Source organism: Megalobrama amblycephala, linkage group LG11 (assembly GCF_018812025.1).
Source record: "Megalobrama amblycephala isolate DHTTF-2021 linkage group LG11, ASM1881202v1, whole genome shotgun sequence".
Taxonomy (NCBI): Eukaryota; Metazoa; Chordata; class Actinopteri; order Cypriniformes; family Xenocyprididae; genus Megalobrama; species Megalobrama amblycephala.
The window spans coordinates 13,512,834-13,535,136 of NC_063054.1; the positions used below are offsets into that span (position 1 = coordinate 13,512,834).

At 37.6% G+C, this 22,303-nt stretch overlaps 3 protein-coding genes across 5 annotated transcripts in view; 1 reads left to right on the forward strand and 2 right to left on the reverse strand.

The window, feature by feature from the left end:
* Nucleotides 1-3,340, forward strand: part of ankrd6b (ankyrin repeat domain 6b) — a 44,952-nt gene extending 41,612 nt beyond the window's left edge. For both annotated transcript variants that reach the window (XM_048206223.1, XM_048206224.1), the window contains one exon: nucleotides 1,617-3,340. In XM_048206223.1, coding sequence (XP_048062180.1) covers nucleotides 1,617-2,029 — 413 coding nt within the window. In that variant the 3' untranslated portion in view covers nucleotides 2,030-3,340. The remainder of the gene's footprint in view (nucleotides 1-1,616) is intronic.
* Nucleotides 3,341-8,168: 4,828 nt separating this feature from the next.
* lyrm2 (LYR motif containing 2) lies at nucleotides 8,169-12,512 on the reverse strand. The gene is made up of 3 exons (XM_048206225.1): nucleotides 12,355-12,512; nucleotides 11,349-11,489; nucleotides 8,169-8,356 (listed from the first exon to the last, which is right to left on the reverse strand). Exons 1-3 carry the CDS (start codon nucleotides 12,397-12,399, stop codon nucleotides 8,276-8,278), a joined length of 267 nt encoding a protein of 88 aa, XP_048062182.1. The 5' UTR covers nucleotides 12,400-12,512; the 3' UTR covers nucleotides 8,169-8,275.
* Nucleotides 12,513-13,368: 856 nt separating this feature from the next.
* On the reverse strand, nucleotides 13,369-18,445 carry LOC125277745. 2 transcript variants are annotated; one of them, XM_048206227.1, is made up of 5 exons: nucleotides 18,108-18,445; nucleotides 17,906-18,008; nucleotides 17,610-17,817; nucleotides 13,903-14,019; nucleotides 13,369-13,700 (listed from the first exon to the last, which is right to left on the reverse strand). In XM_048206227.1, exons 1-4 carry the CDS (start codon nucleotides 18,372-18,374, stop codon nucleotides 13,962-13,964), a joined length of 636 nt encoding a protein of 211 aa, XP_048062184.1. In that variant the 5' UTR covers nucleotides 18,375-18,445; the 3' UTR covers nucleotides 13,369-13,700; nucleotides 13,903-13,961. The 2 variants fall into 2 exon arrangements, with proteins under 2 accessions (XP_048062184.1, XP_048062185.1); XM_048206228.1 differs by having other exon boundaries at nucleotides 17,912-18,008; nucleotides 18,108-18,413.
* Between the last annotated feature and the right edge of the window lie 3,858 nt (nucleotides 18,446-22,303).

The following is a 22,303-nucleotide window of genomic DNA, read 5'->3' on the forward strand; positions in this document are numbered from 1 at the left end:
TTAATGCGTTCTTGCCGTTCATTTACGTGTTTAGTCTATAGGTATGATGCTTAGTCTTTCTTTACAAAGTGACATCGCCAAATTACTTGTTTGACCCGCATAATACAGAATTATTAGTGGTTTCCGCAGATCCATGCGAATTGGAATAATTTTGATAATGTTTTATCTATACATAAGGAAAGGGAAGGAGGCCTTCGCAGTCGATAGTTTAGTTGACACTTCAGGGCTGTGTTGTTGTTGTGTCTAGGCAGGCACAAGTCCTTAATTTCCTCTGGATATGGCCTGGATTTGGCAGACTATGGTAAATCTTGGGATAAACAGAGACTAATATTAGTGTAGACGCCATTTTTCTTATGATGTAGAGAGTACATCAGGTGTTTTGGGAAGTGTTCCTGATTCCGGCTGACCTAATTAATGCAGCCTAACAATTTACATGATTTGAATTATAGAAGTAGATAATGTGTTATGTGTATGCCAGGTTAAAAAGATGCGTTTTTTGTCTAGATTTAAACTGACAGAGTGTGTTTGCTTCCCGAACAATGCTAGGAAGACTGTTTCAAAATTTAGGTGCTAAATAGGAAAAGGATCTACCGCCTGCAGTTGATTTTGATATTTTAGGTATTATCAACTGGCCAGAATTTTTAGATAGCAATAGACGTGTAGGACTATAATGCATTAAGAGCTCGCTCAAGTACTGGGGAGCTAAACCATTTAGTGCTTTGTATGTAATTAGCAAGATTTTAAAATTTATACCATGTTTAATAGGGAGCCAATGCAGTGTTGACAGAACTGGGCTAATATGGTCATACTTCCTGGTTCTAGTAAGAACTCTAGCTGCTGCGTTTTGGACCAGCTGGAGTTTGTTTATTAGGCGTGCAGGGCAACCACCCAGTAGAGCATTACAATAATTTAGCCTTGAGGTCATGAATGCATGAACTAACAGTTCCACATTTGTCATTGAGAGCATATGTCGTAGTTTAGATATATTTTTATGTATGTGGTGAAAATCCATCAAATAGGTGATACATGAACATGATCACTTAATAGTCCATGTTGCTTAGTTTGTCTTAGGCTCTTTTTCTTTGAGGAAGCTTTGCATTTAATAAGCTAATAAAATTATAACTCTAATTTTAATTTTAACTTTAATTTGAACTTTGAATCAATATTTTGTTCAATTATTTGCAAAATTAACCCCTTTGGGGTGATACAAGACCATCTGCTTCACATGAATCAAAAACAACTAACTCAAAAAGAACCGAATAACAACCTTCAGAAAACTCTGACAGAACCGGCTCATTTGGTTCTTTTTGAGTTGAACACAACTGCCTCAGTTAATTTCGAACCACTTCTTTGGTCCAATAACTCATCTGGAATGGAAATTGCTCATTCAGTGCTGCACAAGGAGCACTAGTGCTGCTTCAGATGTGGGTCTTGCGTCATCAACCCAGAACTGAACTTCAAGAATCGAACATCACTACTTTACACTAGGGTCCTGATTGCCCTGTTGGGGTTTATTTTGTGAAAATAACTTGCCGGTTGTACATTTACTTCATCACAATTGCAGCTGGTGCTAGTGTCAAGACAAAATCTTCTTAAGCTTTTCTCTTTCTTTTCAGATAAGCAGTCGTCACAGAATCAATCTGCGCCTCAGTCTCCTTGTATAGTCCGGCCTAAACAACGATCACGGGCCTGTAGTGACCCCCATAAAGTGCAAGATGAGCCTCAGGATTCGAGTCTGGAGCTGAGACGTGTCCTCGATCAGTGCTGCGAGCAGGAATGTGTGCTCGATCACAGGAACCTCAAAAGACGCACCCAACAAAGAGCAAAGACCAAACAAAACGCACAAACCTTGACAAGTTTAGGAGACCACCGCACCACTGAGGCTTCCTTCGCCCAGGAGCGGGAGAACATGCATGCGCTGGAGGTTACGCAGTACTTTTTTGATGCCGTGACTCTGCAGATGGAGCGCTGGTATGAACGGAAGATTGAGGAAGCACGCCGGCAAGCCAACCAGAGAGCCCAAGCCTGACAGAACCGCCCTGCTGGACAGAATAAGCTACCTTGAAAATGAACTCAGACTGCTGAGAACTAACAAACAGGAGGAGAGCTAGTATATAAGATACCACTGGTGTAGCAGACACTGTAACTCACGAGGTTCCAGATGGATTAGTGAAGTTCGATAGAGCAGCTAACATATGTAGATAACACTGCAGTAACAAACGTCAGGAGTAGTAGCATCTAAACAGAGTTTGAGCTGAAACATACTCTACGCAAGTGCTTGAATGCAAACACTTCTCGATTTCGCTGCTTGTGTTCTGAAATTTGCCAGAACACAATTCATAATGAAGGGAAAGTAGCAGCGCCATACAGTGCAACAGTTGAATTCTGGAAGTAAAATACCCATTCATTTTCTCCCTAGGGGAATTGATTTTTTTTTTATGACAACATAGTAACCTTTAAAGACATACCTACTGTGAGATAAGAGGTTGTTAACTGTTATATGCTTTTGTTGAAGCCATCTGTTCGCCTTATTTCAACTTATTTTTAAAATACTTGTTTAACAGCTGAATTTCTGGTGAAAAACTACATTCCCCATGATGCTGTCCATAAAATTCCACCAATCAGAGAGCTGCAGAGAGCAAATCGTGCCACAAGTGTTTGTAGGAAACGCCCACTACCATAATGCACCAAAAATGACTATGCTGTCAAAATTATTTAAAATCACTCTGAAATCTAAATTGACCATTCTTATTTTTTTTTATAGACTGATGCTGTTTATTATAAATGATTTATCCATGCACATCATTAGTTTTTTCAAATTCATATGCCTTCTTCGATCAAAAACGTTCACCTCCTCCTCGAAACGATGTTTGTTTCGGCGGAGGGTCGGACTAAATATCCTTCGACAACCGACTGCAAGCTGACTTTCAGATATGCCTCCATATTTAGTTAGCAATGCCCAACTTCCTACAATCCAGTCAATTCCCAAAAGGCGAAATCAAGTCCCGCCCTACATTTTTCTCATTCCAGAAGCCATATCACTCGGATATACGTCACAATAGGGAAGAAAAGACTAGCGCAACTTCCGTTTCTTGCCGACATTCAATATTTGTGTATACACACATAAATGCATATTTTGCAATAAACATTCTATAGATATATTCAATAACTTTAAATTTGATTGTAGTTCTTTCCCTCATCAAAGCTGTTAAGTACAGCCTTGTCTTTTTGTCCGATTTTCAAATAATTTTTTGCTTCAAATCAAAGTTTATACTGTTGTGATTCACCTTGTAGTTGGTTGGCTTGGTTCATGGCTTATAATTCTTTAATGAAGACTTTTTTTAAAAAGAAAATTAATGGAAAAAATACTTCCGAAGCCAAAAAATACTTCCGAAGTGGGCGGGTCTGCTGAGGTTTTTTGCCACCACAGAAAAGCACCACACTTTATGCATGCTTTCAAAGCCCTGTTCAAGAATTTGTGTCTGCATTTGTGTTCTTGTGCGGATTATGTGTCTGGCTTTATAGTCATCATGACAAATCATCACCACCAAAGATCTGCTGAAACTCCAGATTTTAACTTCTAGTTAAAATCTTCTGATTTCTAAGCTACATGAGCTTCTGATTTCTAAGCTACATAGACATTTCTGTTTCGTCGTAAAAAGAAAATTCAAAGGAAAAAAAACTGTTTTCTTAATTATATAACATAGCATTAAGAATATGGCATGAACACTATTATTCCAGTAGTAATACCCAAATTTAGTCAAAGGGTCTAAATTATGCCGTATTTTTATGGATGTTTGCCAGATCATATAAAATCAGTGAACAATGGAACAGTGACAAAAAAGTAACAAAATCTATCACAGCAAGCACTGTGATAAAAACAAGTATTAGTTTATTTTGACTTTATACTTTCTTGCACAAAATGAAAGGTCTTAACCTGTGATGTTTAATTGACAATATCAATGTAGTTTAAATTGAATAGTGTGAATTTTTCATATTTCATTTGCACAATATTGGTAGATAAGTAATCTAATTTAAGATTTTTTTTTAATCATTCATTCAACAAAATTCAGAACACATGGATAGGGAAAAAGTAAGTCTATCCCTTTTTATGGTGAAATGTGTTGGGGTTGGTGTAGTGGTAAAAATCAAACCACTGAGCTATGATGTCAAAGGCACTTTTCACCAATGATTCAGTTGAGCCCAGTGAGTGTCATTTCATTTTGACTTCAAAGATTCACAAATGTTGACTGATTCCTATCACCACTGTGCACTTGATCAAGACACTTCACCTCACACCACTCCATGAAGACTGAACATGTAATCTGTAGATCGTTGTTAGTACTGAGATAAAAAAAGAAAAGAGAAATCATGCACAGCAAAATCTCCAGAGTTGGTCCCTATGTACATATGGTCCCTCTCTAAATAGTGTTAAAATAACACTGAAGCAGAGTTAAAGTTAATGAGATAATTAAGCAATTAATTAAGTGATGATTGTGCATTAGTGATGAACACCTGCTGTTAACAAGCAGAATCACTAAAGAAAAGAGAAACACAAGAACAGCCTTATTAATTGCTTAATTATCTCATTAACTTTAACTCTGTTTCAGTGTTACTTTAACACTATTTAGAGAGGGACCAAATGTACTCTGAGCAGAGTTGATTTAACTCTGGGGATTTTACTGTGTGGTCACTATGATTTCAAACCGCCGTATAACATTTCTTAATTGACAGTGATTATTGATGATTTTGAACTATGTAGTCAATGTGTTTGACTGTGTCTTGACAAATGTTAACAACTAATATGTAATGAACACTTTGTTTTGTTTTTTATATACATGTACAACTACTATAATTGTTTACAGCTGCTTTAAAGGGAAAGATATTATTTACTATGTCATACAGCTGTATGATCTGTAAATCAAAAATGAATGTTTAATAAACTACATCCATGTAAATTTGTAGACAAAAAAAAAAGTGTCCTTGGCTGGAATCAGCAAGATTTTTAGTGATGGATGGGCCAATTTTTGAATCTAAAATATAGTGTATATATAAACTTCACACATCACAACACTGAAATTGTATCGTTTCATACAAAGTCTATACATTTCGTTAATATAGATGTTAAAGGGTCAGTTCACCCCAAAATGAAAAATTTTGTTCATTAATAACTCGCCCTGCTGCCCTCATGTTGTTCCAAGCTGTTATACTTTCATTCATCTTCGGAACACAAATGATCTTTTTGATGAAATCTGAGTTATGTCTGTCCCTCCATAGACTGCCTTTGCAACTTGATCTTTGATGCTTCAGAAAGTTCATAAAGAGATCGGAAAACTAATCCATATGAATCAAGTGATTTAGTCCAAATTATCTAAGAAACTCAATTGCTTTTTATGATGAACAGATTTAATTTAGGCTTTTACTCACATATAAACCTTGATCAGCGAACATAAACGGATGCTCAACCGAACTTGAATGACACATGAGAACAAACCTCTTCCGGAATCTCAAACATGCTGCGTAACACACGAGAATGAACCTCATTGGTTATGCAACACGTTTGAGCTTCCAGAATAGGTTTCATCAAAAAGATCTTCATTTGTGTTCTGAAGATGAACAAAATCTTACAAGTTTGGAATGACATGAGGGTGAGTAATTGACAGAATTTTCATTTTGGGGTGAATAACCCTTAAATATATTACATATTAAGCTGAGTGTGCACTAGTCCATTACTTGCCTTTGAGTAGTTTAAATACAAGAAAACAATGGCTAACATTTTTAAATTTCCATTAACATCTTTCCCTTGATGCTTCACTATAGGGATGTTGTGCTCTGTTGGTAATCGAAGGGTTTCCTCTTGTAAACTGCTTCTGTCTCAGTCAATATTTCCCCCATGATAGACTCTAACTTCCTTAGGACATCTCCATTTGCTGGGTTATTTGAGGGACGTGGCCAATTTGCAGAGATTTACGGTTGTTCCACATTTTTCTTCAGCTTGTAATGATGGATTTTAAATCGCAGCTGAGGTCGTCGTGCCCTAACAGGTATTTTTCAAGAACGGTTTCAGATCTGCGAGGAGTGATTATTGGTGTTCACAATGCAGTGTTTGCTGGGATAATAACGCATAAAATGCATGTTCTGAAATTATGCAATATTTCAACTTGGAGTATTTTATCCATCCTATAGAAAACAATTGTAGAATTTGTTTGCTTACTATAAAAGCTAGAAGTGTTTTGAGGCCTCTTGGCCTTTGTAACTGTAAGGGTCAAACAAGTTTACTTGGCCACTGAGCATATTTCGTTGGTAATTTTCCACCAGACAACATGGTGGCTGTCAAATGAACAAGACCATTGTTAAGTGCGTCATATGAAGGCATATTGCCTCTGGGGTGTATTGACTGGTTTGATACAATGTTTCATGTGGCCCATGGGAAAAGGGTTGACCATCAAATTGGCAGAAGGCCCATGAGAAATGAAGTCAAAAGATGTACAGTAGCTGGAAGCTGGTCACCCTTACTAAGAAAATTCTCTTACATAAGCAACACCTGCAATTATATTAGTGAAATGTCTATGGCAAGAAAGGCCGGGGAGTACATGGGAAGGAGGTTTGGGAGAAGAGCCCCCATAGATGATATCATGGAAAATAACTGTAAGAGCGAATATTACCAGCCGATGATATTACTTTGGTATGTTTTTTAAGAGATAAGAAAAATATATAAAACTGTGCCCCGGCTAAGGGAGCCTCAGATGCAGAGTTGGCATCTCACTTTGTTGCTTGACAATAAAGTTAAATACTTCTGAGACCTGAAACTTCAACTCTGTGAGTTTTTCTTCGAGACCAGAACTGAAGAAACAAAGAGACATCGAATCTGCCACGACAAACTACACACCAATTAATTACGACTCAGAGAAGTGAATGTTTTACGTTTTTATTAATATTTAGCAATTGAAAAGAAGTACTCGTGTATTATAAATATACTAAGTAGATATATACACACTCATTTCTCATTATAGTGTACTTTTTGTTAAAGGGTTGGTTCACCCAAAAAAAGAAAATTCTGTCAACATTTACTTACCCAGGTGAAAAAAAAAGAAAGTACTTTTCTATAAAGTACTTAAAGTGCTCTATTTTCGTGCACTAATTTTGTACTTAATATACTAAAAATTCTTTAGTACTTCTTAAGATAATCTTAAGAACATCTAAGTGTACTCAACTGTCCTATTTTGAGACACCATGAAATATGAACTAAAATGTGCTTTTAATATACTATCTCTGTATTAAAAAAATGTATTTAGATACTACTTATAGTACATTTGAACCCATAGTGTACTACAAGTGGTAGCTAAATATATTTTTTAAATACAGAGATAGTATATTAAAAGCACATTTTAGTTCATATTTCATGGTGTCTCAAAATAGCACAGTTGAGTACACTTAGATGTTCTTAAGAAGTACTAAAGAAGAATTTTTAGTGTATTAAGTACAAAATTAGTGCACGAAAAAAAGAGCACTTTAAGTACATTATAGAAAATTATTCTTTTTTTTTTTTTTTTCACCTGGGTACCTTCATATTGTTCCAAATCCATAATAGTTTCATCCATATTCAAAACACAAAAGATATTTTTAATGAAACCTGCCTTGAGATTTCTGTCCCTCCATTTAAATTCCGACAAAGTCTTCTAAATAGACACAATCACTTTTTAAGATTTCATTTATGCTTTTATTCATGTATAATCCCAATCAACTTGGAGCACATCAAATATAGTAAACGGAAGCTCAAACATGCTTCACTGATGCGCAACAACCAATGAGGGTTTTTTTTTCTTCATGTATCATGCAAGTGTTTATTTGTTTACCATATCTGATGTGCTTTATGTACTGTATGTGCGCTGATCAATTTATATATGTATAACAGCGTAATTAAATCTGTACACCATATAAAGCGATTATATCTCTTCAGAAGACTTGGACTGAACGGCTCGATTTATATGGATTACTGTTACGATGTCTTTTTGTACTTTTTAAAAGCATGATTTTTTATGGACTTTCAATGGAAGGACAAAAAGGATGAGAGTATCAAAAATATCTTCATTTGTGTTCCGATGATGACCGAAAGTCTTATGGGTTTGGGACGACATGAGGGTGAGTAAATAATGACAGAATTTTCCTTTTTTGGTGAACTATCCCTTTAATAAATGGTGAACATTTCAGTTTCATTTCAAGTTAAACTCAGAATTGGAAGTCTGTGGTAACATGCAGTAGTGCTGCTGATCTTCTAGCATCCAGCCAACGAGAGAGATTTTCTCAAGTCCTCCAGATGATTGTTTGCTTGAGTGATCATCATGCGAATGACATCCTGAGGAGAAAACCATACAATATTTACAATGATTATAAAGGGGGTGGATGTCATAAGTAAAACTTTTGGCAGCAAACTGATATCATTCATTTTCTATGAGAGCTGGTGATTTCCGGCTACATATGCGACAGAAAACGTTGGCGATGTGACAAAGTTGAGCTCCACTTTATGCAAATGAGAAGCAAAGAAATGCAGTGACTGCCAGTGGGAGCAGAGAAAAGTGATCCACTGCATAATATATTTGGACACTGTAGTATGGCAGAGTAAGACAACCTACTAGAAACAAACTTCAATCACACCTGTCTGCGACAGCGCAAGTATCTGTAAACAGCCAACAAATGACCACAAGCTATGGTCAGATTCTTTGTTTATCCAAATTAAAGACTCTGAGGTACTTCCTGCTTGTCAAACAATTTGTGCAATCACAGGACAGCCCATTTACAGGAAGCAGAAGCTGTTAATTGATTACTTGAAAATTTAAGCTACTCAAAATGGTACTCAGTAGTTTGTATGGCCTCCACGTGCTTGTATGCATGCCTGACAACGTCAGGGCATGCTCTTAATGGTGTCCTGGGGTATTTCCTCCCAGATCTGGACCAGGGCATCCCTGAGCTCCTGGACAGTCTGGGGTGCAACCTGGCAGAGTCGGATGAACCGAAACATAATGTCCCATAGGTGTTCTATTGGATTTAGGTCAGGCAGGCATGGGGGCCATTCAATGGTATCAATTCCTTCATCCTCCAGGAACTGCCTGCATGCTCTCTCCACATGAGGCCAAGCATTGTCATGCACCAGGAGGAACCCAGGACCCACTGCATCAGTGTAGTGTCTGACAATGGGTCCAAGGATTTCATCCCGATACCTAATGGTAGTCAGGGTGCCATTGTCTAGCTTGTAGAGGTCTGTGCGTCCCTCCATGGATATGCCTCCCCAGACCATCACTGACCCACCACCAAACCGGTCATGCTGAATGATGTTACAGGCAGCATACCGTTCTCCACGGCTTCTCCAGACCCTTTCATGTCTGTCACGTGCTCAGGGTGAACCTGCTCTCATCTGTGAAAAGCACAGGACGCCAGTGGCAGACCTGCCAATTCTGGTGCTCAATGGCAAATGCCAATTGAGCTCCGCAGTGCCGGACAGTGAGCACAAAGGGCCCACTAGAGGACGTTGGGCCCTCAGGCCACCCTCATGAAGTCTGTTTCTGATTGTTTGGTCAGAGACATTCACACTAGTGGCCTGCTGGAGATCATTTTGTAGGGCTCTGGCAGTGCTCATCCTGTTCCTCCTTGCACAAAGAGCAGATACCGGTCTGCTGATGGGTTAACGACCTTCTATGGCCCTGTCCAGATCTCCTAGAGTAACTGCCTGTCTCCTGGAATCTCCTCCATGCTCTTGAGACTGTGCTGGGAGACAAAGCAAATCTTCTGGCAATGGCAGATATTGATGTGCCATCCTGAAGGAGTTGGACTGCCTGTGCAACCTCTGTGGGGTCCAGGTATTGTCTCATGCTACCAGTAGTGACACTGACCCTAGCCAAATGCAAAACTAGTGAAAAACAGTCAGAAAAGATGAGTAGGGAAAAAAATGTCAGTGGCCTCCACCTGTAAAACCATTCCTGTTTTGGGGATCTTCTCATTTTTGCCCATCTAGTGCACCTGTTGTTAATTTCATTAACACCAAAGCAGCTGAAACTGACTAACAAACCCCTCTGCTACTTAACAGACCAGATCAATATCCCAGGAGTTTAACTGACTTGTTATTCTCTGATTAAAAAGTGTTCCTTTTGTCAGCGCGCCAACATGTAGCGCCAATGCACTTTGGGCGACCCGAGTTCGAGTCCCAGCTCGTGGTCCTTTCCCGATCCCATCCCCCTCTCTCTCTCCCACTTCGCTTCCTGTCTAATCACGGTCTTATCATAATAAAGGCAAAAACACCAAAAATAAATCTTAAAAAGAAAAGAAAGTATTCCTTTAATTTTTTTTAACAGCAGTGTATATAGGCCTATATATCCTCTCATACTGATAATATAGACGTGTTAATTGATGATGACATGTTGATTGGATAGATCATTTGGATCGGATTGATTGGATAGACATGGTTCTTTGAATCTCGTTGAGCAAAATGAATCATTCTTTATTAACTCTTTCCACTTTCTCATGTGTTATGCAGCACGTTTGAGCTTCCGCAAGAGGTTTGTTCTTCTTGAAGCAGGTTCAGTTGAGCTTCTGTTTATGTTCGCTGATCAATATTTATATGCGAGTAAAAGCCTAAATTAAATCTGTTCATCATATAAAGCAAATGAGTCTCTTCAAAAAATTTGGACTAAACCACTCAATTCATATGGATTAGTTTTCCGATCTCCTTATGAACTTTTTGAAGCATCAAAGTTCTATCTGTCTATGGAGGGACAGAAAGCTCTCAGATTTCATCAAGAAGATCTTCATTTGCGTTCCAAAGATGAGCGAAAGTCTTACGGGTTTGGAACGACATGAGGGTAATTAATGACAGAATTTTCATTTTGGGGTGAACTTTCCCTTCAAGGCCTCATGAACGCAATGAACGTTAACTATAAAAATAACCAAAACTATATTAATGTCCACACCAACACAAGCTAATATTCTGTTTATTATAAGCACACTGCAGTTTTGTTAGCTGTCACTTTAAATGCTCAAGCTCTTTAAAGCAAGATGAATTCTGATTGGCTGTCAATGTTTTTATTGTTCATCAGCTGGAAAATAATATCTTTCTAAAAGTGATTACAACATTTGATGTCTCTGTGCCATTATTGTTATTTTACCATTATTGTAGTTCACCTCCCTTTTGTACATTTATCACGTGATTCTACTCATCTCTGTATTTAATGTTGCATTTATTTAGGAATTATCATTAAAATTATGTTACGGGGAAAAAAAACTTTACTAACATTTTAAGACGAAATGAAAATACAGAGATGTAGAATATGTCCGTTTGAACAACAAGTAGAGCCCACCTGGTCTGTTTCGCTCTTGTTCCTCTTGAACTCTTCTCTGGCCCAGTCTCTCAGATATCTGCGATCAGACTCGAGTGGTATTTTGCGGATGGTTCGGAGAAGATCTCTGTAGATACCCAGAACCTTCTGTCTCTGCAAAAACTGACCACAACACCACATGAAAATACTTTTATCCCACAGCTGTGTGTGGCTGTCCTACACATGGGATGCATTCTTTTTAATTGTTGGTCTATTTAATCAATGAAATATTATGAAAACAGATGATACAAGGATAATTCAATAAGTTTTAAACATTTAAGTAAATTAACATTGGGAAATAACATAATCCAAAAAAAGGAAGATATAATCCAAAATACAGAAAATAATACATATAAATAGGCACAGACTACAATTAACAAATTCTGATATATTCAAAAGTTTGTCATACTATTTAAGAGTTTTGACACTTTTCTAAAAAAAAAAATAAATAAAAAAAGTCATAATTAGGCAGTCAAAGTCATTTAGAATGATTATATTTGAGTATTTTTAGGAAAATGTATATTTATGAATAAAATATTTTACAGATAAAATTACACGCCTTATCTATATTATATTTCAAACGAGAAAAAAATAAATTATATTACGTTAAGGCAAAAATCTGTTTCGGGTTTTTGAGGCAAAGGGGACATTAAAAAATCAAATGATCATTATGTGATATCGTTAGTTGGCTATATACAGTGTTTTATGTAAAATTCCAGTAGGAGTAAAATCTGGGGATATAAAACTTAAATATTCTATTAGCAAATTCCAAAATAATTTTGTTCCCTGTGATTCGCTTTCTTGAGAGTAATACATTTCTTGTCATTTTATTTCTACATGTATGCATTCGCATGTCACATAAACGTCTTTGGTCGTTGAGTCCCATTCCGTTGCGTCCAGCTTTTTGAACGCGTCCTAACTGCTTTTATTGTGGAACTTATCCTGATCTACACAGACGTTTTGGTGACTAGTTATAAGTGATTTTTACCTGTTTGAGACTCAACGCAGCTGGTGGTAATCGAGACACTGCCATGTTGAAGAGCAAAGGGGGCGCAGCGAACCGACCCAGACCTTGTTTTTGTTTTTTTATTGGTCAGAATCAGTGACGTCGCAAATGTTCTTCTTTTTCTTCTTCCGTATTTTATGGCGGTTTGACTACCTTCCTTGTATATACCGCCACCTACTTGAATAATGTCTAACTGTTAATCACATTGATTACATAACTGGTTTGAGTTTGAATTTAACGAAGCTGAAGAAGAGTCATTTAAAAGGAGTCCAAGTGCCCAGAGAACACTTCAAATATCAACTGTGGAAAAACATTTGCCTTCAACTGTGAAATTGTTTTTTATATACTGTATTATTCTATATTCTTATTTATGTTTTATTGTATATACTCTCATTTTCATGGAGAGTGCCAATTGTTCTGCAGGTCAGGTTTTAGCTGATTATATAAGCAACATAATGTATTTCACTTAAGCAATAGCTTTACTCTATTTTATGTATTAATTTTGACTTAAATGGTCATTTTATATTTATGTGTGCTTCTATTAAAATTATTATACAATTATCTATTATTTAAATGGGTTATGAAACAGCTGTTCTACAGATTATCCTATATTGACACTTTGTGTTCTCAAGCATGCAAGAGTCACATACATGTCACTTTCCTCTAACCCTAACAGAATACTTTTATTCTTTAACAAGAGTTTGGAATAAAGTGTCATAAATATAAACAAAAATGGGCAAACGACACTAATATATAAATATGTATATACGTATCATTTTTTGCAAATGAACTCATATATATATATATATATATATATATATATATATATATATATATATATATAAATTGATATGTTACATACATTTAGTCATTTATCAATGTTTATAGCAGTGACAAACCTCTGTCATTACAGTTTTATAGGTTCTGTTCTGAAGCCTGTTACATCCTCAATAATATTTTTATTGAATGCGTGTTATAATAAATGATGCCACGATCTAATTTGTACAACTGCATTTTTATTTTGCAGAACACATTCAGTTCTTGCCAAGACATTCCATTAAATATTTGAGCAGAACTTTACTATTTTCAAGAAACATTTTTTCACATGCTGTACATTCTCACTATGAACACACACTTTTTTCCTCTCACACTGAATGTTCATCTGAAACAGTGAAGTCAGGCTTTGAGAAGCGGCTCCAGTGTCCGGCTGCAGGTTCTGGAAGGTCGGGCCTGTTGAAGGAAGACCTTCAGTTCATTCATGTAATGCTGGTACAGGCCGTGCCGAGAACAACACCGTCAAAATGAGTTTTCAGCAGGGTGTCCACAGTCTAAAATGAGAACAGAATTATTGATATGACAAAAAATTATTATTTTTTTTAAATCTCATCACACTCCCATGATATTTCTCATGCAATGTCTGAGTCATCGGTTGACTTTTTTTTTATCTTTTACATAATAAAATCACAACATTTTGTCAATAGATATACAGCCAATGGATGTATAACAACTTGAGTGTTTTTCCCAACTTACTGTATATCAATGCCATTTTCCTGATGAAAAGGATTCACCCTTTTGAACTCTGGCCATCTTCAACTGACATATTCCCAATCTGCGCTTCCATCATAGTAGTGAGCAGCAAAGAGTGATCTACACATAAAAAAAAAAAAAAAAAAAAAAGATATATTGAGTATTGAGGAGGCTCGAGTGATACATGTATTGGTTCTTAACATGTTCAGCTGACATAAAACATAAGCTGACAACACACTTATGCAATTTAATAATTGCATCCAACTGGTCAAAAGCAATTGACAACTCAACCAGAGGTCCCCAGCTAAACGTTTGGTTTGATTTATTTTTTTCTGGTGAAAGAAATACATAAATGAAGAATAAAGCCAAAATACTGAATGTCCTGGATGCATTTTTACAGAGTAATCCACTATTTTGTAAAGGGGGGTCAAAATGGCAGCTTTCATCTGAGATTTGGAGCCAGATTACAGGCATTTTTACAGAGAGGTCTATTAGTAAAATCTGGTGACTTTCACAATATTTGTTGCATTATCTGCCAATGATGACAGTTGGGAAAAAAAAAAAAAAAAAAGGAAAAAAAGCACTTGTGTTTTTGCCCAAAGTTTGCATGCCTGTAACTCAAGGGCCTGGTTTCACAGACAGGGCTTAGATTCAATAAAAGCATTTCAAGTAGCTTTTTATAAATGTGCCTTACTGCTTACTGGTGGCAGAATAAAATTTCTGTTGTGCATCTTGAGACAAAACAGTGGCAGTGACATATTTTAAGATCTGTCAGTACAAGTTGCTTTCAGTTAAAACAGCTCAAACATGCATTTTAGTCTGGGACTAGGCTTAAGCCTTGTATGTGAAACCAGAGAAAGTAGTATTAAAGATTTCTGAACATCCTTTTGGATTCTGGTTCTTACTCTTTTCTTTTCATATTTTAATTTTCAAGGCCCAGTGTTGTTCATTTCCAGAGATAAGGGATGCGGTAACATGTAGTCACGATACTGCATATTTGAAATCTTGGTTGCTACAGAAGCGGTTAAACTCCCTTCCAAATATCCTGAAACTGATTCAAATATAGATTCTTATAATACACTTTTGAGAGAATGTGTATGTCTCATCTTGACTGTATAAGTGTATTTTTGGCACTCAGAGAGGCATGTTCTTTGCAATCGTTTTGATAGACAAACAAGATACATTTCTATTCTTCAGACATTCTCCTTTAAAGGTGATAGAGAGGATTTTTTCGTCGACTGAGAATCCAAAGACTGTTACAGAGTTTTGAAATGAGCGCATGCGTAAGAACAGCCCCCCTCCTTCACAGCTCATTTCAAAGGAACACCTCCCAAAACTCGTGCACGAGTATTGGAACACGAGTGTTTACCACCGGCATTCGCTGTGTCGTGTTAGTGGATTCATTATGTCGGACTCACCGCAGGTAACTCATAATCTGCAGTTGTTACTCCTGTCTCTTGACAAAAACATTGCATGTAGCGCCTGTGGAGTGTGGAAAGTTACTGAAGCGCGCAGCCGTGCTCGTCTCTCACAAGGAACGTCATGGCAGTGATTGACAAGCCAGAGGGCCAATCCGCACACGTCTCTCATAAGGAACGTCACGGCAGTGATTGACAAGCCAGAGGGCCAATCGTTTACGCGATCATATTGGCTGATGTTTTTAAGGCCCTACCTCGTGCACAGATCATGTATATTAATATTATTACTTTCAGTGCACCTAATAAATAGTCTTTTATCAGTTAGTAAAGACAGTTTCAAGTAATTTTGCTAAAATGTATAAAACAAAACATCCTCTTTAGCACCTTTAAATGCAATAAGTATCAGCTGTATGCAAAGCTGTATACTCACATTTGATTTTTGCCCATTGAAAATGGGTAAAATTCAACAATTTGAACATGGGACCACATTCTATGGATTTGAACCATACAGGACAGAGGTCTTCAAACTTGGTCCTGGAGGGCCACTGTCCTGCAGAGTTTAGCTCCAACCAGTTCCAACACACCTGCTTGAAAGGTTCTTGTATGCCTAGTGAGACCTTGATTAGCTGGTTCAGGGGTGTTTAACTGGGGTTGGAGCTAAACTTTGCAGGACAGCGGCCCTCCAGGAACTGAGTTTGGAGACCTCTGATATAGGGCCTGGTGACTGAATGAAATATAGATTTCAAAAGAAACGTTTATTAAGAACCAAAATCTAAAAGGATATTAAGAGACCTTTAATATTCCTTGAGTTATAACACAAGAAAAAAACAAAAAACAAAGTGCTTTTCCACATATTTGAACCGTCTTCATTGGCATATAATGCAACAAACATTGAAGAAAGAAAACAGTTTTAATAATAGACCTACCAATCTCTGTGTAAAAATAAAATAATGATGCTGCCATCTTTTTAAAGTCATTTTTACCCCCCTGTAATCTGCCTCTAGTATCAGGTGAAAATGGTTATTTTGACCCCCCTCTACAAAATAGTGGATTACTCAGTAAATATACATCCATCACATTTAATATTTTGGCTTTCATCACCATTTATGTTTATCTTCCATCAGAAAAAAATATTAACAAATTCAAAAGACAGGAAAATTTGAACCCAACTGCAGTAAGTGTAACTGCAATATTTGAACAGATGAAATACATGCAGTGCTCAAGGGCTCCAAGAGGGCTTCTTCAAAAGGCTTATAAATCATACAGAATTAGTTTTTTTTAAAAAAAGTAAAAATGTGCACAGTTTTCTGTGATGGGTAGGTTTAGGGGTAGGGGTAGTGTAGGGCAGTGTTTCCCAACCCTGTTCCTGGAGGCACACTAACAGTGCACATTTTCCAAATCTTCCTAATCAAACACCTGATTCAACTCATCAGTTCCTTAACACTCCAAGACCAGAAATATATGGTTCAGATAAGGGAGACATTCAAAATGTGTACTGTTGGTGTGCCTCCAGGAACAGGGTTGGGAAACACCGGTGTAGGGGGATAGAAAATATGGTTTGTACAGTATAAAAACCATTACGCCTATGGAATGTCCCCACAATTCACAAAAACAAACCTGTGTGTGTGTGTGTGTGTGTGTGTGGGGACACTGAATGTTTGATAGCTGTCTATAACAGTCTTCTAAAATCTTTAGAAAGTTCTACACAGTCGGAGCCGATAGCCTCATAGGCAATGGGTGGTGAGTTTGAGTCCCGGCTCGGGAACCTTTTCCGATCCCATCCTCGTCTGTCCCACTTTACTTCCTGTCAGTTCTCTATACTACCCTTTCTTAATAAAGGCAAAAAATATAAATGGATGGGATGGCATGAGAGCGAGTAATTGTTTTTCTCTTTGTTACTTTTGATATAAAAGTGACAGCTTTTAAATTCTATAAACTTTATAACAAAATTCAAATGAGAAATAAATACGTTTTTGAATTTAACAGTTTGGAATCTGTTGCTAATTTTATCCTTTAGTAATATAGTAATGTACGAACTGACAGGGTTCTCTGTATAGTTTAAAGCTTCAGTTGATTTTTTTCTTCTTTCATTAAAAAAAAAAAAAAAAAAAAAAAAAAAAAAAAGTACATGTACTTCACCTGAGTTATATACAAGTGAATCGATATTGAATGCGAATCAAATCTAAAGCGCGTGAATTGGAATGGAATCATACTCATTATAGAGATCAGTAAGATTTTACACATCTCCAATTGACCATCACCTGCAACAATGTATTTGACACACAAACTTACGTTTCACTGTCCTGTTGACTGACATCAGACTCGTAGGTGAAATCGGACACTGCTGATTCCTCTGTGCTGCTCGACCAGGTCTCGTCGATCTCTTCTTTAATGCGCGGCCTTTTGCTCGTTGGAGAAGACGTTACATCGAGGACGGTGCCAAGATGCTCCATGGAGCAGGACATACCAATAGAGAGGGACGGAGGTTTCACCTGGACCGCTGAAATTTCAACACACAAATAAACCTCAAACCAGTGGAACAGACAGAGAACTCCCACAACTAGCCAATTAGTAGAATATAACTTTGCCTTTACTCCGTCGTTTGGGCTTTGGGATTGAGCGCGCCGCTTGCACTGCAGTGCTCTTTAAAGATTTGGGGGAACACTGGCATCCCACATCCCGTGTAGGTGGCTGTCGGACGGATGAAGCACACGGAAACATCAAAACAGCATTTCACAACCTCTAAGTAAAAACGTTATACGATTGTTTCTAGGTACTCATTTTACTAACCTTCACACTCGGTGACGCTCCGACTGTGTACACAGACGGGATAGCCGTGTTTGACAAGAGCAGAAGCTTGACGAACCCCATTTCATGCTGTCGAAAATTCTTAAAGCTTTCCTGCGTAAAGTGCCGGGCACACAAACGCGTGTTTTCCGTTATCCCTCCTTCGTCAAAGTGTAAAAATTCGAGCCAGCGGGCACGCAGCCAGGGGATTTTGGGGATAGGGAAAAGGGTTTGAGGAGGGGAACAACCTAAAATACACCTCATCACCATGTTGTTGTTGTTGTTGTATCGGTCTTCTTCTACTACTACTTCTTCTTAGTTGGTGCACTTCCGCCACCTACTGGGATGGAGTGTGAAGGAAAAAGACCAAAAAACATATTATAATATTATAAAACATATTATAATACAATGTATTTATTTTATAAGCTTAAACTACCATTATATACTTTATAAGAATGTTTCAGAATGCTGTCATTTCTAGCGTTTTTGGTATGTCTTTGTACACTGTCAATTTTTCAGCAGTCATGTCATGTACTACGACATATTTACTGTCAACTGTTTAAATTCTGTGATCTGCAATACCCAACTGGTTAAAAATATTTAGCCTAAAATGCTTCCTATCATTTGCCAGTGATGAAGATGACATTTTCAATAAAAACAATAAAAGTTATTGTTGCAAATATTGCCTTACTCCCTGAAATGTAACTAATTGCATAGTTACTTTTTATGGAAAGTAATGCGAAAGTAATACTTTTGTGTTACTTTTTCTCACCTGAAAATAAATAAATAAATAAAATAAAATAAATAAATAAATAAATAAATAAAATTCTATTTTTTTGCAAATGCAAATGCCTTTTCACACATCAAAAGTGCAAAAGGAAATTCATGTCTGTACAGTATGGGCACAGCACAAACAAACCTTTTTCAGCTGTGCTGCCATTCTGGATTGCAGAATAGAATAGAATGAAAGTGAAATTTAGCTCTTCAATAAATAACATGAGGTACGTGAATTTGCTAACTATTGAGTTGCACAATAAATATTAAAGTATCATGGAAAACCACATGGTCTAATAATGATTTTCTATTATGGTAATAATACCTCTTTTGGAGATGATTGTTTTATGACAATCATATATTTATTCTTATTACAGCTGCCTTTTTCTGACATGTAGCAAACTTTTGACGTGAACATTTTTGTGTAAGTAACTATTTTCTCTTAAGTATTTTTTGAGAAGTAGTATTTTATCTAGCTACATTTTTGAGTAGCTTGCCTAACACTGGTCGTTTTGCAAGACTAGCCAAGTCACTTCCAATAAGATTTAATGAACTTTAGGTTGTGTTTCTTTTCAAAATACAATAATAACATCATAATTCTTTTCCTCAAAGCCCCACAACCTCTAGGGGCAGTTTCCTGGACAGAGATTAAGCCCATTCCTAGACTAAAATGGCCTTTTAAATTAGATTAACAGAAATCTGCTTTTTCTGTTGTGAATTTGAAGAGTCCTAGACTTAGTCTAATCCAGAGTTTAATAAGTTGATTTCCTGGAGGAAGATCAGAGCTACTCCAAGACTAAATTGAGGCTTAAATTAAACCTAATTTATATACCAGGATTTCTATACACTTTAATGCCAAAAGTTTTGGGACATCTGTAGTGCACATGAACTTTAATGACATCCCATTCTTAATCCATAGGGTTTAATATAGAGTTGGCCCATCCTTTGTAGCTATAACAGCTTCAACTCTTCTGGGAAGGCTTTCCACAAGGTTTAGGAGTGTGTTTATAGGAATTTTTGACCATTCTTTTAGAAGCGCATTTGTGAGGTCAGGCACTGATGTTGGTGAGAAGGCCTGGCTCGCAGTCTCCACTCTAATTCATCCCAAAGGTGTTCTATCGGATTGGGGTCAGGACTCTGTGCAGGCCAGTAAAGTTCCTCCACGTCAAACTCGACTCATCCATGTCTTTATGGACCTTGCTTTGTGCACTGGTGTGCAGCCATGTTGGAACAGGAAGGAGCCATCCCCAAACTGTTCCCACAAAGTTGGGAGCGTGAAATTGTCCAAAATGTCTTGGTATGCTGAAGCATTAAAAGTTCCTTTCACTGGAGCTAAGGGGCCAAGCCCAACCCCTGAAAAACAACCCCACACCATAATCCCCCCTCCACCAAACTTTACACTTGGCACAATGCAGTCAGGCAAGTACCGTTCTCCTGACAACCATCAAACCCAGACTTGTCCATCGGATTGCCAGACAGAGAAGTGTGATTGGTCACTCCAGAGAACACGTCTCCACTGCTCTAGAGTCCAGTAGTGGCGTGCTTTACACCACTGCATCCGAAGCTTTGCATTGCACTTGGTGATGGTTGGATGCAGCTGCTTGGCCATGGAAACCCATTCCATGAAGCTTTCTATGCACTGTTCTTGTGCTAATCTGAAGGCCACACGAAGTTTGGAGGTCTGTAGCTATTGACTCTGCAGAAAGTTGGCGACTTCTGCGCACTGTGCACCTCAGCAAGCACTGACCCCGCTCTGTGATTTTACGTGGCCTACCACTTCATGGCTGAGTTGCTGTTGTTCCCAATTGCTTCCACTTTATGATACCACTTACAGTTGACCGTGGAGTATTTAGTAGTGAGGAAATTTCACGAATTAACTTATTTCACAGGTGGCAACCTATCATGGTACCACGCTTGAATTCACTGAGCTCCTGAAAGCAACCCATTCTTTCACAAATGATTGTAGAAGCAGTCTGCATGCCTAGGTGCTTGATTTTATACACCTGTGGCCATGGAAGTGATTGGAATGTCTGAATTGAATGATTTGGAGGGGTGTCCCAATACTTTTGATAATATAGTGTATGTGTTCTTTGAAACACACCATTTAACATGCTTTAAAAGAGTTTTCTGTTCAGTATTTTTTGATTCTCTTTCTGCTGCCATTGTTTTTCTTGCATTTGCTTCTCAGTTCCATATAATTTTAAGCTTTTATTAGTTTATTCCTTGTTTATAGACAACCTCAGTCATGCTAATTCAGATTAGCACAGTTGATTTTAAATTAATCTTGTTTATTTTTGTTCAGGACATCATAGTCCAGGTGATAGTAATAATAATAATAATAATAATAATAATAATCCTTACATTTATATAGCACTTTTCTGGGCACTCAAAGCGCTTTACATATTGAAGGGGGAATCTCCTCAACCACCACCAATGTGCAGCATCCACCTGGATGATGCGACGGCAGCCATATTGCGCCAGTATGCCCACCACACACCAGCTTATTGGTAGAGAGGAGACAGAGTGATGAAGCCAATCAGTGTATAGGGATGATTAGGAGGCCATGATGGACAGAGGCCAATGGGCAAGTTTGGCCAGGATGTCGGGGTTACACCCCTACTCTTTTCGAAGGACATCCTGGGATTTTTAATGACCACAGAGAGTCAGGACCTCGGTTTTAACGTCTCATCCGAAGGACGGTGCTTTTTGTCAGTATAGTGTCCCCATCACTATACTGGGGTGTTAGGACCCACACAGACCACAGGGTGAGCACCCCCTGCTGGCCTCACTAACACCTCTTCCAGCAGCAACCTAGTTTTCCCAGGAGGTCTCCCATCCAGGTACTAGCCAGGCTCAGCCCTGCTTAGCTTCAGTGGGCAACCAGTCTTGGGCTACAGGGTGATATGGCTGCTAATCTGTACTTAATTTGTTTCAGAAAGCCATTTTTAAGACATGATTAACTATTCTAGATTAAGGCCTACACCTGTCTTAATTTAAACCTGGTCAGAGAAACCGCCTGCTAATGTCTGGTTTCATAGACAAGTCTTAAGAAGTCTTAAGACTAGTCCCAGGCTAAAATGCATGTTTGGGCTGTCTTAACTGAAAGCAACTTGCACTGACATATCTTAAAATGTGTCACTGGCATTGTTTTGTGTGCTGTAATTAAAAAAATACATTTGGAACATTAGTTTTTCATCAAAACAAAGGTTTTAATTCTCTGAGCTGAATTCTCTTTCATACGCCTTACTGTTTAGTAGAGTCCACATTTATTACAACTGACAGAATCATGCTTTCCTATTATATAAAGCGAGTCATTTAGTGCCATGTCCAATTCTTAGCCAAGATGTTATCATATCATCATTGCCATAAGCCAATCTTTCACAGTCATCTTGTTCTTGAATGCTTTACAGATGATGCTCTTTATT